The 19,369-nt window shown below is 47.5% G+C and overlaps 1 protein-coding gene across 1 annotated transcript in view; it reads right to left on the bottom strand.

Moving 5' to 3' along the window:
- Positions 1–2,629, bottom strand: part of RERE (arginine-glutamic acid dipeptide repeats) — a gene marked incomplete at both ends in the record, with an annotated part of 256,264 nt that extends 253,635 nt beyond the window's left edge. Inside the window, one exon of the mRNA XM_080691726.1 lies at positions 2,314–2,629. Coding sequence (XP_080547852.1) covers positions 2,314–2,629 — 316 coding nt within the window. The remainder of the gene's footprint in view (positions 1–2,313) is intronic.
- Between the last annotated feature and the right edge of the window lie 16,740 nt (positions 2,630–19,369).

The raw sequence follows: 19,369 nt of genomic DNA on the forward strand, positions 1-19,369 counted from the left end.
GCCTCAGCTACTTAGTGAGGCCATCCACAACTTACTGAGGCCCTGTTTCCAAATAAAGAATAAAAAATAGGGCTGGGGGTGTAGTTTGAAGGTAGAATGCCCCTGGGTTCCATCCCCAGTACTGCAGGAAAATAAATAAATAAATAAATAAATAAATAAATAAATAAATAAATAAATAAATACTGGGGAGAATATGGGGAAAGGAACCCTTACACACTGCTAGCTGAACTGTAAACGTTCAACCATTATGTAGTCAGTGTGGTGGTTCCTCAAAAGACTAACAATTACCATGTGACCCAGCCCGTCCTTGATATCAAAAACATCACAGTGATACATGCATGCTCATGTTTAAAGCAATGCAACTGACAATACCCAAATTATGGAACCAACCTAGGTATCATTTTGTACATACACAAAATGAGTTTCACTCAGCCACAAGAAGAATTCATCAGGCATGGTGGCACATGCTTGCAATACCAGTACTTGGGAGACTGAGACAGGAAGAATGTAGTTTCACAGCTACCCTCAGCTACTTAGTGAGACCGGCCCTAGTACAAAAAAAAAAAAAAAAAAAAAAAAAAAGGAGGGCTGGAGGTGTAGCTTAGAAGCAGAATGCTCATGGGCAAAGCTCGGAGGTAGAATGCTTCTGGGTTCCAACCCCAGTACTGCCTCCTATATATATATATATATATATATATATATATATATATATATATATATATATATATATATATATGTATATGTATATATATGTATGTATGTATGTATGTATGTATATATATTAGTACTGCCAGGCGTGGTGGACACGCTTGTATATATTAGTACTGCCAGGCGTGGTGGACACGCTTGTAATCCCCGCACTTGGGAGGCGGAAACAGGAGAATCGCGCAGGTTCCAAACCAGACTCGCTGGGTTAAGAGACCCTGTTTCCAAATTTAAAAAAATATAAAAAATTGGTCTGGGAGTGTAGCCCGGAGGTAGAAGGGTTCCATCCCCAGTACCACCAAAAAAAGAGGAAAAAAAAAAGAGAGAGAGAGAAGAAAAGAAAGCCCCTGGGTTCAATCCCCAGTACCAAAAAACAAAATTAAATAAGAGCTCCCCAACTTTGACCCATTTATATCACATACATATCTTCTTAATTTTCAACCAAAAAATTATAGTGGTTATTATCAATTTGTCTGTGTAAGTTCTAATATTATCTTTTGAAAAATCAAAACTAATTCCTACAGACCAGGTATGGTGGCACATACTTGTAATCACAGTACTTGGGAGATTGAGACAGGTTCATGGCCAGCCTCAGCTACTTAGTGAGAACCTGTTTCAAAATAAAGACTAAAAAATGGGGCTGGGGGTATAGCTTGGAGGTAGAATGCCCCTGGGCTCGATCCCCAGTACCGAAAGAAAAAAAATCCTGTAAGGAACAAATTAAAATATGGAACTTTGTGTGAAGTTAAGAACAATTACAGTACTCCTCGGTAAAATGACTGCACCGTGCTAATGACATAACACAGTGAAGCCCATTAATCCTTTTCTTGGAAAATTATCAAGCTGAGTGGCTTTAATCTGTTGATGACAACTCCAATGGAACTGTCACTCCTCGGGATTGTAATTCCAGTAAAATGACTGTGAGTTTTACTGGCTCCTATAAGAAGAGTATTAAAATGTACACAATGCTTCCAGTGAGAAAAGGCTCTGCTATTGTCTGACAGGTTCTCAGCCACCTGTTTCCAGGCATCTTATTAAAGCGGGTCTGCTCCCTGAGCAAAGCCATCAGCTTCAACACACTGAATTGGCAAAGAACCTTTCTGAAACTACGCAGGTTAGTGGGCTTCATCTAGTGTCATGGATTAGTGAGCCTGAAGCTGAATACTTCAGCGAAGCGGTTACTGACAGCAATGAACCTTAGTCTGCAGGCCATTAAGATGCCTCTCCAGCTCCTGGCCAGTGCTGTTCTAACGTAAAATGACCTGTTTCTAAGAGTCTTAAGGTTTGCTCGTCTCCGCCTCTGTGTATGCCATTCTGCACGGTCCTCACAGCCTAATTTATGCCTGAAGATGAAAGGCGGGAAAGACACGAAAGATGAGAAGTAGCAGGCTAAGTGAAAGGGCTGCGGCGGGAGGAGACGGGAGGAGCCCTAAACACACCAGCCAGGAAAGGAGCCACGTCAGGAAAGGCCCAAAGCCGGCGGTGCTTGACCCTGGTCTCCCACCCCGAGCTACTGTCTGAACCCAGGCCTCCCGCACACAAGGGCGGTGGGTGTTCCGGGGCCGCTGCGGCCGCTCCTCTCCGCCGCCACCCGTCAGAGCTGCTCACCTCCTGGTCGGTACACGACGTCGTCCTCCGTGATGTAGGACGTGATCTCGCCGGTGTCCGTCCTTTCGTAACGCGACTTCTTCTTGGGCGGCTTCTTCCTGCTCTTCTTGGTGGCCTCCTCGGCAGTGGCGCCGTTGTCGTGGTCGTCGTCGTCGCTGTGGTCGCTCTCCGCATAGTTTTTGGCTCCTCCCTCCAGGGTACAGCTCCTGCGAGGCCTGGAGCTCTCGCTGTCTCGCGCTTTGTCCCTCCTGTCGCGCTCCCGCTCCCGGTCCCGCTCCTTCTCTTTGTCTTTGTCTTTGTCCTTCTCGGCTGTCATGATGCGCCACGTGCCTTCTTCTGTCCTCTCACGGCTAGGCCTCCGTGAAAGGTAGACAGTGAGCCTGGGCTTCAGTCTTCTGAATTTCTCACTCAATTCCAGGGAAAATCCAACCACTCCAACAACCCCAACGCTTCAAAAATGCTGCAAGAGAAAAGAAACGGGGAGAAATTGGTTTCACTTTAACGTTTCCTCTTATTTCTTCTATAAAATAACATTTTGTTAGAGAAATCCTCACTCGTGCTTTGGAAATAAGAACTTCTCACAGGCCACAGCTAAAAAGTGATGCACAACTGCAATATACAGATTTTGGCCAAAGACAGCAAGCGGGTCGGGTTTTCTACTACATCGACAATAACACTGTCGGAACGTGTGGAAGCGAGCCGTATCCTCTGCACCGACTGTCCTCTCCTGTTTAAGGAAAAGGTCAAGCGAGCCCGGCGCACAACATGCAGTGGGAACGGGCACGCAGACAGACCGAAGCCCGGCGCAGACTTCAAGTGGGAGGCATGCTGGCAAGCACTTCCCCTTAAGTCACGGTCTGAAGAGCCCCGGACACATCGCAGCTCACACCGTGCGCTCTCTTCTCCACACTATTTACTTCTCCAAATTTCCGAGCTCCTTTCAAAAATAAACATACTATTTGACTGAAATGAAAGTGACGACTTCCGAACAAAGGTCTTTCCATCACCCACACTACTGCTTACAGGGCTTCTCAGTCAACCATTTTGCTCCAGGAAAAGAAGGCTTCTCTAAAGATTTACCGTCTGCCTAACAGAACCAAGAGCTTCCAGAAAGCACCTCTGGCTCTGGTGAGCGCTACGCGGTTTACATCCTTCCACACCTGCACCATGAAAAGCTTCACTAGTAAACTCCGGAACTAGAAAAGAAAACGTCTCAAGTTTTTAAGTTTGTAATGAGAACAGTGAATCCCAAACCCTAACCCAACATAATTCTTATAAACATTATATAGTAGAGAAAAGGCTTTTGTTTATGTGTCAATTTGGAGCTCCTGAGAACCAGTCATTTATCTTGCACAATCCTTTGTCATCTTTCCGATCTCACTGTTCAACAGTCTGTATTAGTATCGCCTGGGTGGCAGGTGTGAGAACGAAAACAACGCAGGGAGCCCTGGCGCTCCAGCCCTCAGTGCGCAAGCGCGGCAAAGGAGCAAGCGCGCAACTGAGAGCCGCGCGCTCCTCACACCACGGGCCGGCAACACGCGCAAGGGAACCGAAGACTGCCCCGCCTGCTCAGGCAGCACAGACAGATCCGCCTGCAACTATAGGCCTCGGGTGCAAAGAAAATTCTCTTTGGTCATGCCAAAGCCATAAAAATTAACCGACTCCTTCCAAAGCTCCTCGATCAAACTTGATACCAGAAAAGACCTCCCCAAAGCATGTCAAATATCCTTAGGAATTCAGGAAAATAAAAAGTGCTAACAACTCCCTTTGGCGGATGCCAAGAGTAAGAATCCTGACCTATAAGCACAATCAGAAGGCTGAAAACATACAGCACAAACCTAGATTACTTCTCTCCACATCAAAATGTATTTTCAAGCAGGATTTCAATTTTCTAAGCACATTCTAGGACCTACAAAAGGGCCACATAAATGAACCCCTGCTAAACTGGCAGCAATCAATTCCCAAGTCCCTGTAGGTCACTGGTATTAGCAATTAGAAATACACAAAGATAGATAGATAGATTAACTTCTCCAGAAGTACTAAGTTTAGAGCATGAATAAGCCAATGAGACAAGAAAAAAAGATAAAATCCTTGTTAAAATATTCCTTTCTGACACTGAAAACTTATCAAAGTCTACTGGGAGTCTGAAAAAGAAGAGTATCAGAGGCAGAAAACCTCTTCTCAATTGCATTTTAGGTCAGAAATATTTCTCTCTCTCTCTCTCTCTCTCTCTCTCTCTCTCTCTCTCTCTTCTTTTTTCTTTTTGGGTGGTACTAGGGTTCCTGAAAGCCCTTTTAACTCCAGGCTACACTCCCAGACCTATTTTGTTTTTGTTTTTGTTTTTTTTTTTTTTTTTGTTTGTGTGTGTGTGTGGTACTGGGGTTCCTGGAAGCCCTTCTACCTCCGGGCTACACTCCCAGACCTATTTTTACATTTTTATTTGGAAACAGGGTCTCCTAAGCCAGCACGCACGGCTTCGAACCTTCGCGATCCTCCTGTCTCTGCCTCCCAAGCGTGGGGATTACAAGCGTGCGCCACCACGCCCGGCTACTCCCAGACCTATTTTATTTTTGGAAACAAGGTCTCTTATGCCAGCACGGCTGGCTTCGAACCTGAGCGATCCTCTTGTCTCTGCTTCCCCAGCGCGGGGATTACAAGAGTGCGCCACCATGCCCGGCGCTAGGTCAGAAATATTTCTCAAGCCGGGCGCGTTGGCGCACACTTGTAATCCCCGCGCTGGGGAGGCTGAGACAGGAAGATCGCGCAGGTTCGAAGCCAGCCTCAGGTACTTAGTGAGGCTCTCAGCAACTCAGTGAGACCCTGTTTCCAAATAAAATATAAAATAGGTCTGGGAGTATAGCCCAGAGGTAGAAAGCCTCTGGGTTCCACCCCCAGTACCACCAAAATACATACATACATACATACATACATACATACATACATACATGATGTGCTTATACAGTCAACTTTCAGTTACCTAAGAATACTGGAACACAAAGCCAAAGTCAGCCGGGCGCGGTGGCGCACGCTTGTAATCCCCGCGCTTGGGAGGCGGAGACAGGAGGATCGCGCTGGTATGAAGCAGCCTCAGCTACTTAGTGAGGCTCTCAGCAACTTGGTGAGACCCTGTTTCCAAATAAAGTATAAAACAGGTCTGGGAGTGTGGCCGGAGGTGGAAGGGCTCCAGGAACCTCAGCACCACCAAAGCCGATGTTCATCACAGCGCAGTGGGTGGCTTATTCCTCTACATCTAACATGCTAATCAGAATTCTTCTAATATTACAGTAACCAACATGCACCGTAATGGGACACTTGAAAGAGGGACTGAAGGAGGAACCAGATGGTAGTGGGTGACAGGTGTCACTCCCACTGGCTAGAGATTCTCTGTAGAGTAAGTAGATAATACAGCATCCTCCCCCCCCCCCAGGTCTGGGGATGGAACCCAGGGGCATTCCATCTCTGAGCTACACCCCCTGCTCTATATTTTATTCTTTATTTTGAAACAGGGTCTCACTAAGTAGCTAAGACTGTCTGGTCTCAGCCTCCCAAATGCTGGGTACATGTGTGGGCACCATGCCCGGCTAATATAGCATCTTTATAACAGTCCCTAACTTGATTCTTTTTGTGTGTGTGTGTGTGGTATTGGGGTTCCTGGAAGCCCTTCTACCTCCGGGCTACACTCCCAGACCTATTTTATACTTTTTATTTGGAAACAGGGTCTCTTAGGCCAGCACAGCTGGCTTCGAATCTGCGCGATCCTCCTGTCTCCGCCTCCCAAGCGCGGGGATTACAAGCGTGCGCCACCACGCCCGGCTAACTTGATTCTTTTAAAACCTAATAAAGTAACCTGAACAGAAACTGTCATCCCCACTTTATGGACAAAAAACTAAGAAGAGACCACCTGCACGCGTCCTGCAGGCAATAAGCACGAGGGCGGGATTCCACGGCTGCCCTTACAAGCGAATCCTGTCGGCCCTTATTAGGGCCTGCTGCTTTCTGGGTTTCTGGGGCTCCATCGCTTCACAGGCACCCACATTTCCTATATGTACTCATGCTGATAATCAAAGACATGTTTAAGAATCACAATTGCTTTGTCCTCCCCACCTCCTAAAAAAGTGTTTTTCTTCAACAAGAAAGCCAAAAATACTAAAAATATGTCAATCACTGCTCAACCCAGTGAAGCAGAAAACATGGTAAGACATACTTTAAAAAACAAAGAGAAGACAGTAACCTAGAGCACATCCCAGATTCGCATGCTATGCATTCACCAAATGCCCACTGAATGCTCCCCTGTGCTACTTACTACTCCAGGTACCAGAAGACCACCAGCACGCACTCGTCCCTGCCCTCACAGAGCGCGTGTTCCAGGCAGTAACGAGACCATTAAAAAGGGAGCCGCATGCACCTGTGCACACACATGTTCATATATGAAAAGATTTTAAGTGGGAATCAGTGGACGGGGAGTGTGGAGGGTTGCGAGATGGTCTGACCCAGGAAGGAAGGCAGGGCAGCAGAGGGAGAGCAGGTGTGTGCCAGGGGGCTGCGGGGCTGAGACGGAGCAGAGGGCAGAGGGCAGAGGGCCGGCACCCTGCCCGCTCTGCAGGCCAGTGCAAGGACTGCAGCTCTTACTCCAGTGACATAAGTCGGTAGTGGTTTGAGTAGCTAAGAAAGCCCTGACTTTACCTAAGATCACTATGGCCACTGAGAAAAACCTGAGATACGGCAGCCACACAAAGACGGGTGAGGAGCCAGGCGCCATGCCATACCTGTAATCCCCGTCCTGGGAGGCCGCGGCAGGGAGTTCACAGCCAGCCGCAGCAACTTAGCAAGACCCTATTTCAAAATAGAAAACAATAGGGCTGGACGTGTAGCTCAGAGATAGGACACCTCTGGGTTCAATCCCAGTACCACAATAAACAAAGACTGGTGAAGGAGGAGGCTGAATGCAGTAGCCCAGCAAGAGTCAAGGCCACTGGCAAGGCCAGCGCAGCAGTGGCAGTGAAGGGGAAATCTACTTCCTACACGCTTAAGGTTAAAGTCAAATAGGATGTGCTAAAAAACTGGGAGATGAGGCATAAAGTCAAGAAAAAGCCAAAGGCCTCTGGCCTGAGCAACGGAGAGAGGAGGCTGCCGCTACCTAAGCTCTGAGCGGGGAAGGCCAGGCGCTCAAGCCTGAACACAGAATCCGTTTAACTGCAGAAGCCTGGCCAGGCATGGCGACACACCTGCCACCCCAGTACTTGGGAGGCTGAGACAGGAGGGTTGCAGGTTCGAGAACAGCCTCCGCAAGTAGTAACACACTCATCGACCAAGAAAGATCCTGTTTCAAAATAAAAAATAAAATAGGGCCGAGGGTGTAGCTCAGAGTTAAAATGTCCCTGGGTTCAATTCCCAGTACCACCAAAAACAAACAAAAAGCTCCTCCCCAAAGCCCATAAAAACCACATAAACAGGGCTGAGGACAGGAGCGCACGCTTAACATGCTCAAAGCCTGGGTTCAGTCCCCAACGCAGCAAGTATGTGGGTGTCTGCATGCGCACATACACTCTAAGTAGTAGAGGTCCAGGCTAAAGATTGGTTTCCAAAGTCATAAGACTATGTAAGATTACAAAAGAAATGAAATAAAATTTCTGATAATTCTGGCACTCACAAAAACATTACTCATGAATGAGTGGAGAGGATATATGAGATTTACGAATTATGGATTTCCAGAAGCAGTAACCCAAAATTCATTCCAGTTAAAAAAAAAAAAAAAAAGTGTATCCTAGCTTCTTGATAATGCAGACTCCACGCCATCATGCTAACCTGACAGTCTAGCCCGCTGGCTTGATTTCAGTTTAACCATGGTCAGGGCCTTCAGCACTGGTGATACAGAACATAACTCTTCATTCCTTTGGGTTACTGCAACCTCTACGGGCATCATTTTACCTCTTTCAAAAGAAGCCAACAAAAATCCCACACTATCTGTCAGGCCAATTCTGACAAAGTACCAAAGTCTGCAGTCACATTCATGGCCCAATCCTCACTTAAGAAAAACATTTCCAAGCTGGGCGTGGTGCACACGCTTGCCATCCCAGCATTCGGGAGGCTGAGACCCGAGGATCACGGTTCACAGACAGCCCCAGCTACTTAGTGAGGCCCTCTGCAACTCAGTGAGACCTGGTTTCAAAATAAAGAATAAAAAAATAGGGCACGGGGTGTAGCTCAGAGGTCAGATGCCCCTGGGTTCCATCCCCAGACCCACAAGAAAGAAAGAAAGAAAGAAAAGAAAGAAAGAAAGAAAGAAAGAAAGAAAGAAAGAAAGAAAGAAAGAAAGAAAGAAAGAAAACCATTTCCTCTAATTACTTAAGCTGTCTCAAGAGCTCTGGCCCTATGGCAGAAGTGGTCAGCGCTGGACTGAAAGGCCAAGAGCCACGGTCTTCACGCTGCCTCATGCTGAATGCCTTGGGCCATCACCGAGTCACAGGTGCATTGCTAGAAAATGAGGGCAAGTGGGGAGAGCAACACGAGTTGTGTGCGTGTATTTTTCTAACCTTCTGTACCCCGTTATGATATAAAATTATAACATGCCCAATAACATATAGCATACATATACGGAGACAACACCTAGCCAAGAATTAAGGATACCACATGCAAATGCTCTTATAGATTACAAACTGCCTCACAAGGGAAAACTCTTAACATCTACTTCAGCGATGGTCTCTAATCTGTCCTAGTAGATAATACCCAACTGTGCTATGCAAGACAGAACAGCTGCCAAAACATCATCTCTAACTGCAAAAAAACTGACTCACAGAATGAACCACAAATGCAGTAAAAATCCAAACATATCAAGCCAGGCGTGGTGGGCACGCTTGTCATCCCAGCATTCGGGAGGCTGAGTCAGGAGGATCGGGGGTCTCGGCCAGCCTCGGCTACTTAGTGAGACCCTGTTTCAAATTAAGAATAAGACCGGGCGTGGTGACAGGCTGGTAATCCCAGCATCCGAGTGAGGCAGGGCCCAGAGGGTGGGACTAGTGGAGAGCCCCAGCTACTCAGCGAGGCCTTCCCAGCTCAGAGACTCTCAAGGCAAAAGACCAAGCTGGGCGTGGTGGCCGGGCTTGTAGTCCCCGCATCTGGGAGGCGAAAAGGAGGATTGCGGTTTAAGGACAGTCTCAGCTAATACTTAGTGAGGCCCTTTGCAACTCAGTGAGAGCCTGTTTCAAATAAAGAATAAAGAAATATATAAGGCTGGGGCGTAGCTCAGAGGTAGAATGCCCCTGGGTTCAATCCCCAATGCTGCAAAAAAGTATATAAAATAAATAAATAAAAAGACTAAAAAATAGGGCTAGGTGTGTAGCTCAGAGGTAGAATGCCCCTGGGTTCAATCCCTAGTCATACATACATACATACATACATACATACATACATACATAGACTAAAAATAGGCTGGAGTGTAGCTCAGAGGTAAAATGCCTCTGGGTTCCATCCCTGGTACAAGAAAGAAAGAAAAGAAAGAAAGGAAAGGAAAGGAAAGGAATAAAAGATGGATGGATCAATCAATCTAGGGTCTAGGCCTGGAGGTATTGCTCAGAGGTAGAATACCCCTGGGTTCAAGCCTCAGGACTCAGGGGGGAAAAAAATTATCTTGGCTCATGGAAAATTCACCATCAAAAAATAAAACCAAGCCAGGCGTAGTCGTACATGCTTGTAATCTCCGCATTTGGGGGACTGAGACAGGAGGATCCTGGTTAGAGAACAGCCTCCACTACTTCTTAGTGAGGGCCTTTGGAAGTCAGCAAGACCCTGTTTCAAAATAAAGAATAGAAAAAAATAGGGCTGGAGGTGTAGCTCAGAGGTCAAATGCCACTGGGTTCCATCCCTAGTACTACAAAAAAATAAAAATAAATAAAACCAACCCGGGTGTAGTGGCACACCCTTGTAATCCCAGCATTTGGGAGGCTGAGACCCGAGGATCGTGGTTCATGAACAGCCAGCCTCCGCAACTTAGTGAGACCCTATTTCAAAATAAAGAATGAAAAAATAGGGCAGGGGGTGTAGCTTGGAGGTCAAATGCCTCTAGGTTCCATCCCCAGACCCACAAAAAAATAAGTAAATAAATAAATAAAACCAAAACCACTTGCCCCGCCCACTCCTGGGTTTTCAATCAGTCCCTGAGCTCCACTCCTCCTCTCAAACAGATCATACAACTGCCTTCTACTGGGTCTCTGTGATTACAAGATTTTCTTTTTGCCTTCCTGCTCTGTTCTCCAATACAGCCAGCCAGCAAATGCCCCATCACTTTTTCCCCTTTGGTAACAACTTTGTGAGACAATTTATATACTGTACAATTGACTGTTTAAAAGTGTACAATTCAAAGCCCACTCTAAAGGTTACAGAGATGGCCTTGTACTGGTCACCTGGCACCTCTCTAGCCTCACCTTGCCCTACTGCTGCCACCTGGAAATGCTCCTCCAGGCCCAAAACCACCTGCTTGGAATACTCTTCCCCTCCCCTAGCCTAATTTCTACTCACACCCCCCCCCCCCCGGGGTGCCAGGTGCTTCTGCTCTCCAAATCTAAGAAGTCTCTGGTCTACACGAAGCCCAGTCCCTCATCTTGCCCCATCCTGCCTGGACGATGGACCTGTAGATTCCACCACTGCTATCAACAGTTGACCTGTGGCACTCTCCAATAACTGCCACGCCCCTGAGGACAAGGACATCAATCAAGGTATTTTTATCAAACTCCCAGTGAAGAAATTCCTCCCAGTCTCAAATCCCCTGGCGTCCCTCCCCATCTCACTGACAATTCAGACTCCGTTTTCCTGTCATGGTCCTCTCCTGACCTTCCCTCTCTTCTGCTCCTTCTCAGAAGTTCTATCAGGGTGCTGTCTGGAGCCCCTCTTTCTCATCCTCTACTTTCTTCCTACTCAATCTCAAATACATCCATCTGCCCTCAAAAACCAGGTCCACACAGCGTCCACAAAATACCTAGCCATCTAATTTTGCTCCAGATGCGTGTGGAAATCACCCGAGAGCTCTCGGTGCTCCTCAACAGCCCCCGGCCCAAGGCACACGTGGCCACACATCAGTCCCTCCTCTGGGTGCTCCTCCAGGACCAGCACCCCTGCCCACTGCCAGCACAGCCAGCGCCCTCACTGCCAACATGTCTTTACTCCTTCACCTGCCTGGTGAAACAGGAATCTGGAGAGAAAGATACACTGAGTCTCAAACAGAAGCACCATGCGCCCCTGGGGTGCAGAAGATGCAGCTGGCGCACCTTTGCCTGTGCCATGCCAGCAGGCGAGGCGGGCAGCCGCGGCCCGGCCCCGTGTAAACACGGACACGGGGTGGGGGAGAGGGGCTGGGAGGCTTTCACCCTGGAGCCGGCGCGCTTTCTCCCTCTGCCTCCCTAACTAAATGTCAGCGCCTCTGGCGTGGGCTTGACTCGCTTCTGTGATGTCTGACCAGCACCCGCTGGTCCTGAGTTGAGGTCTCCCTCTCTGGGAACCCCTGGGCCTCCCCTAGGGGCACTGTCACCAACCAATCCTGTCACTGGACCTTAAAATTCCTCACAAATCACCTATTTCTGAATACCTCCACGACCAGAATTTTACTTGAAGCTCCAAGCGTGTTTTCTTGGACCACTCCAATCACCTTCTTGATTGGTCTTGAGGTAGGACAGGAAAGAGAGATAGGAAGGAAGGAGAAAAAAGGCAAGGCAAGGCAAGGAAAGGAAAGCAAGAGTGTAACTTCCCTGTGAAAGCCTGTGCGCGTGCTCCTCAGACACCACTCCTTCCAATCCTGCCACCCCCCAGCTCTTCCCCAGCCCCACCACTCCCAAGTTTCTGGGAAATCTACAAATCTCACTCGGAATCTTAAAGTTACTAGAAATTCATTCCCTTATGAAAACTGCCCTTAAACCTAAAATATACTTTTCCAACATTACCTACTGGTCAGATAATGGAGAAGGCATCAACATAAGGATCCAGAGAGCTGCCAGACCGCCATAAAACACCTGGCCATCACCAGATTCATGCCCTGCCACGCACCTCACAAAGTTTCTCTTACACAGAAGAGCCTGTGTCACACACAGTGGCTCGCGCCTAACCCGCCACTCAGGAGCCTGAGCAGGAGGACCACAAGTTTAAGGACAGCCTGAGCTAGCAAGACATTGTTTCAAAATAAGAAAAAATAAAATAGATGTCTTAAGATTTAATATCTTGAGTTTCCTGGCCAAAGTGTTAAGTAATTTTACTGTGAGCCTGGTTTCTGTGTAGAAATGATATGCCTGCTATGTACACATAGAAATAATTTGGTGATATAAAAGAATAATAGGGGTTAGGGACGTGGCTCAGTGGTAAACCCCGGGTTGCTCTCTGTGCCTCTATGTGACGTCTTAAAGTTCTTTTCTATGAGTTGTCCAGAACCCCATCATGCTGATAAGGGTCACCTTCTCTGGTCCTCCCCGGCACCTCTCCACCGCTGACGACCACTGTGAGTCCGCCCCACTGGGCTCCTACCATTCTTCCCTATACTGTAGGAGGCTGCTTTCAAAAGGCTAATGCATCACACCATCTCCACCTTCAGCCCTAACCCTTCAGTGACTTCCTGGGGGATAAAAATCCAAACCTCCCAAGGCTCCCTCCTCCTGGCGCCTCTCCCAGCTCTGCCCGGCCACACTGGGCTTCTGCAGTCTCTGGCAGGCTCCTCTCTGGGCCTCTCCTCTTCTCCCTTCAGCTTCCTCCAGATAGCCTTTCTCATCCAAAATTACTAGTGTGGCTTCCCTTTACAGCACTTCCCCATCTGTAATTCTACATTTACTGGTGACTTAGATTAAGTTCTGTCTGCATCTCTAAGCTAGAAATCCCACGAGGGACAACTCTTGGCTGCCGCCCTCTCTTAGGGGCGACCTTGGCTGCACCGCCCTCTCTTGTATTGCAGCTCCTAACTCCTGCCCAGTACATAAGAGGAAGGTCAATTACTGCAACGTTCTTGCCCTCTCACACTCAAGCGAGATCAATAACGGGGACTCTGCGGTGAGACTTTCACTTGGAGAAGAACATATTTCATGACAAACTGAAGTCATACTTGAGCTGGCTCACAAACTACAAACAGGATAAGGAGAAGCAAAAAGAAGCAAAAAGACATTTCAGGTCAGAGGAACCTCACTTAGAATCTAAGAGCCAGGCACAGTGGTACCCTCCTGAAATCCCAGTGCTTAGGAGGCTCAGTGTAGGAACACAGGTTCCTGCACAGCCTTGGCAACTTAAGACGGGGAAGAGGGGCGAGGTGGGGAGAGGGGAGAGGGGAGAGGGGACAGAGAAGGGGAGCGTGGGGAGGGGAGAGAGTGGGGAGGGGGAGGGGGGCAGAGAGAATGAATGCATGAATGAATATATCCTTGGCAGCAGCCACAGCCATCAAGGCTAAGGGGGCGGAGGGAGGGGGGGGCGGGCAGAATGCAGAGCAGAATGCCCTAAAATAATGACGCAGACAACTTGCTAGGCACCTGATCTGCACTAAGACCTTCACATACGCTAACTCACTCAGTCTTCACCACACCAAGGGGACAGTGTAATTTATCACCTGAACGAGGACACGCACGAGAATGAAAATATAGAATTAGTTATTATGCAGGAAAGACGTGCAAACCAAACCAAACCATATACTCATCCTAAACACGGCCCTACTTAGTAGGTACTAATGTTCTATTGTGCATTTTACCAATGAATAGTAAGCAGAGAGAGGCTGAGAAAGGACCACAACCACACAACTCGCATGTTAGGCCTAGTGTCTGAATCCAAGCCGCTGACCCCATCGGCCAATCTACGCCAGCACCCCGGCTCTGGTGACAGAGCGCGAGGCCCCGTGCATCGTAGGCGTGCCCCTACCACTGAGCCGCATCTCTGGCCCCAGGCTCCATGCTCTTCATCAAAGAGCTGTCCTGGCCTAAGTTATGTGTCCTTCAAGGTCAAGCTGTCCAATCAGAGCAGGCTATGAACCATGCACTGCTCCGGGCACTGAGAGGAAAACAGCACTGGGGACCATGTGTCTCACATGGCGGTAGGAGTTCCTTCCCATCAAGAGCTGTCTGCGTCATTCCAAATAAACTAGCTCTCAAAGCCACTACCTCTGAGAGCCGCACAGGGAGCCAAAGCACCTCAGGTCCTTCTGCCTTCGCCATCTCTGCGTTCACTGTGCTTCCACAACGGCGCGGCCACTCGTGGCTTGGCCTCCAGAAAAGCAGCTGCGGCCGGCATGCAGCAGGAGCCCAGAGGCCCGCTACAGCTGCGCGGCCGGCCTTCAAAGGGAAAGCAAGCTTCTCTTCCTGTTCACTTTCATATCAACAAGCCCACTAAAGAAAACGTAATAACTTTTGCTCTGGAAAAGGAAATGTCACTCGACACTTGTATTCACTGCGCAAGAAGTAAGGCATTCTTGTAAACAGCACCATGCTGTGGAGAATACCTCAAGACGTGCCAGGAAGGACTGACGACGCTGCAGGCTGACACTGACGCGCAGGTGGAGTGAGCACGTCTGCAAACTCCTGCAGGAACAACTTCTTCACTGCCATGGGACTAAGTGGCTGATCACGGATGGAAGTTCTTCCACCTGACCAAATCAAACACAGAAGCAGATACTCCAAGTACCTCTGGTTAACGAATCCTGAAACACAGTCAAGCCTGTTACGAGTTATATACTCATTCTCAGAATGCTACGCTTACCGGAAGAGCTAAATAACCACGATGGGATGTGCAAGTCAAGTCCAGAGAGCCCTCCATGGAGGGGGAGCAGGAGGAGAGTGAGCTCGGCCGGGGCAGGCTGATGCCCAAAGCCCGCTGCGGCATTCCCAGGCTTTGGGAAAAAAGAATGGCTGGTGGACTCTAACACCCAAAACACAAGAGCCTATGGAGAGGGTCGGAAAGGGTCCATACGGCAAAAGTCTGGGTTGAACGCCAGTCGTGGCGGCGCACACTGGCCTGTGATCCCAGCACTTGGGAGGCTGAAACAAGATCACAGGTTCAAGAACAGCTTCTGTAATAAGACTTTCAGCACGCTGGTGAGGCCCGGTTTCCAAACAAACAAAACAAAATGAGGAAAGAGGGGAGGCTGGGGTTTAGCTCAAAGGGTAAAATGCCGCTGGGCTCTGTCCCCACCAGTAACACACACACACACACACACACACACACACGGGGGGGTGGGGAGAAAGTGTCTGTGTGCGTGTGTGTGTTACAATGAACAACCCAATTAAAATTAAACAAAAAAAAAAAAAAAACAGGCATGCTGGCATACATCTAAAATCCCATTACTTGGGAGTCTGAAACAGGAGGATTGCAAATTTGAGGCTACTTCAGCAAATTAGAAAGGCCCTCAGCAACTCAGTGAGACACTGTTTCAAAAAATAAATCAGAGCCAGGTATGGTGGCACATGCCTATAATCCCAGTACTTTGGAGGCTGAGACAGGAGGAAGATTACAGGATTGAGGACAGCCTCAGAAGCAGTGAGGTTCTCATCAACCTTGTGAGACTGTTTCAAAATAAAAATAAAATAGGGCTAGAGGTATAGCTCATAGGTGGAGTGTCTCTGGGGCCAGTCCACAGTATCACAAATAAAACTAGGGCTGGGAGTGTAGATCAGGAGTTGTATATGCTTGGGTTCAGTCTCCAGCACCATACACACAAGGGTTTAAAAAAAAAAAATCCTGCCTTTAAGGAACACTTAAACTGACTCATATAAGCAATTACTTTCTTATGCCAGCTTTTTTTGTTGTTGTGTTGGTGGTGGTGGTGGTGGTGGTGGTGGTGGTGGTGGTGGTGGTGGTGGTGGTACTAGGGATTGAGTCGAGAGCCATTCTACCTCCCAGCTATAACCCCAACACTGTTTTTTATTCTTTAAAACAAGTTCTCACTAAATAGCAGAGGGCCTCACCACGTTTTACTAAGTAGCTGGGGCTGGTGGAGAACATACAATCCTCCTGTCTTAGCCTCCAAGTACTGAGATTACAAGTTTGCACCACCACACCCAGCTTTCTTATACTTTTAAAATGTGAAGCTTCAGTTGGGCATGGTGGCGCTCCCTTGTCATCCCAGCATTCGGGAGGCTGAGACGGGAAGATTCGGGTTCGTGGCCAGCCTCAGCTACTTAACTGAGGCCCTTTGCAACTCAGTGAGATCCTGTTTCAAAATAAAGAATTAAAAAATAGGGCTGAGGATGTACCTTGGAGGTAGAATGCCCCTGGGTTCCAGCCCCAGTACCACACACACCAAAAAAAAAATAATAATAAATAAATAAATAAATAAAAGTGAGCTTCTAACAGTTCCACATATAGCTTTATCTTGAACGTGGCCTACAGTTATTAAGAAAAATCCACTGCTTACAATGAATCCAAGCAAGGACTGTACACCTGTCCTGTGGCACCTGGGGAAGGTCGCCCTTGCTGCGGGCCGCGCTCAGCGCCCTATGACGTGTGGCAGCAGCGCCGCCCTCTACTGTAAACTCGGGAGCACAACCTAGGCCGCAGTCAGAACTACAAAACAAACAAGAACACCTCCGGCTACTGCCACAGAGCCTCCGGGGAACAAATTTACCCACGGTTGAGAAACACAGCTTTATACAAGTTATTTTGTCTAGTGCAGGTATTTCAAAGGGTTAAACATCTGTGTTGCTTTATTCAAAATTATGCCTAATAGGGAATCCATAAAACTAACAGCATTACAAAAACTATAATGTGCCATGTTCTTTGTTCTCTGAAATAAACTGAATTAATTCAAAGCACTGCCTGAAACAGTAATCACACAGATGTTTGAGGCTGAATTAGGAAAACAGAAGCAAATATACTGAGAATCTTGGTGCCTACTGGCAATCCCTAAAGACTGTTAGGAGCAATATTTCTCTTTGGGATCTGTCCTGCTCGTGGGCCAGAAGGATTCTGCTGTTGTACAACTAGGAGGAAAGCCTGGCATCTATGGTACCAAAAGCAAAGGATGTGGATGCCTAGGAAACCAAGCTCCTGACATGAAAAGAGGTCAAGCTCTCCTAAATGCACATTTCCAGAGTGTGGCTGTAAACAACCAAAGTACAAATGATAAATATCAAAACCACAGCTGGGTGTGGTCAGGCTCTTCTGCAATACCAGTACTTGGGAGGCTGAGACTGGAGGGTCACAGGTTCAAAGACAGCTTCAGCAATGTGGCAAGACTGGTTCAAAATGGAAAGCAGCGAGGTAGAGCTCAAAGGAAGAACCCTGCTGGGTTAAATCCCAGCATCCTCCCCACACAAGCCAATGAGTAAACTGTGACCAATCCATGTAATAAAACTGCTCAGGTTAGAGGGAGGGAGGTTGGGAGGGAGGGGTGGTGGTGTACATCTGTAATCCTGTACTTGAGAGGGAAGCTGAGAGAGGAGGATCACATGTTCATGCCCATACTCAGCAACTTAGTGGGAATAATCTCAAAATAAGCCTTAAAAACACGCTATTTAAAAAGCCAGGCATGGTGACATATGTGTGTAATCCCGGTACTTGAGAGGCTGAGACAGGAGGATCACAGGTTCCAAGACAACCTCAGCAATAAGATAGGTCCGCCTCAACTTAATGAGACCTTGTTTCAAAATAAAAAATATAAACTGGGCGTGGTGGTGAATGCTTGTAATCCCCGCGCTTGGGAGGCGGAGACAGGAGGATCGCGCAGGTTCGAAGCCAGCGCAGGCTTAAGAGACCCTGTTTCCAAATTTTAAAAAAGTATAAAAAAATTAGGTCTGGGAGTGTAGCCCGGAAATAGAAGCGTTTCCAGGAACCCCAGTACCACCAAAATAAAAACTATAAATAGAACTGGGGCTATAGCTCAGAGGTAGAATACCCTTGGGTTCAATCACCAGTTCTGCACAATAAATAAATAAAAAGCCAGCCATAAAGCCGGGCATGGTGGTGCACACTTGTAATTTCAGTATTTGGGAGGCTAGGCAGAAGGATCACAGGTTTGAGGACAGCCTCAGCAAATAGTGAGACTTTAGTCAGCCTAGTGAGATCCTGTTTCAAAATAAGAATAAAATGGGGCTGGAGATGTAGCTGAGAGGTAGAATGCCCTTGGGTTCTATCCCTAGTGCCCCCCCCAAAAAAAAATTACAGGTATGGTGGCACATACCTGTAATTCCAGTACTTGGGAGACAGGAGGATTATAGGTTCAAGGCTAGCCTCAGTAACTTAGTGAGATCCTGTTTCAAAATAAAAAATAAAACAAGGATGAGGGTATCTTGAAGACAGACTACCTTGGGGTTCAATCCCTAGTAACACACACACACACACACACACACACACACACACACACACACACGACAGTCACAAAAGACCACACATTGCATGATTCCATTTATATTAAATATCTAGAGAAGACAAATACATAGAAACAGAAAGCAAATTAGGGGAGGGGTGAATGGGGTTTGCTGCGATCGTTATATATTCTAAAATAGGTTATGGTAGTCAGATTGGTGGTACACACCTATAATCCCAGTAGTTGGGAGGCTGAGACAGGAGGATCACAGGTTCAAGGCAAATCTCAGAAAATTAGTAAGACCCAGGAGGAGGAGGAGGAGGAGGAGGAGAAGACTGTGATGATGGTTGCCAATATCTCTGAATATAGTAAAAGCCATTAAATTGTATACTTTAAGTAAGGTAAGTTATATCTCAAAATTTAAACAAAACACATAGAAGCAACAACCTTACTAAGCAACAAGAAAAGGCTCAGAGTGTTGTGCCTTTGGAATCCTAGTACTTGGGAGTCAGAGACAGGAGGTTTGTGGCCAGCCTCAGCTACTTCGTGAGGTTCTCTGCAACTGAGTGAGACCCTGTTTCAAAATAAAGAATAAAAAATAGGGTTGGGGTGTAGCTTGGAGGGAGAATGCCCCTGGGTTCAGTCCCCTGTTCTGCAAAAAAATAAAAAAATAAATAGCCCCAGACTTCCAGCCTCAGCTACTTAGTGAGGTTCTCAGCAACTTAGTGAGACCCTGTTTCCAAATAAAAATATAAAATGGGTCTGGGAGTATAGCCCAGAAATAGAAAGCCTCTGGGTTCCACCCCC

This window comes from Muscardinus avellanarius (assembly GCF_963383645.1).
Source record: "Muscardinus avellanarius genome assembly, chromosome: 3".
In the NCBI taxonomy this organism is placed as follows: Eukaryota; Metazoa; Chordata; class Mammalia; order Rodentia; family Gliridae; genus Muscardinus; species Muscardinus avellanarius.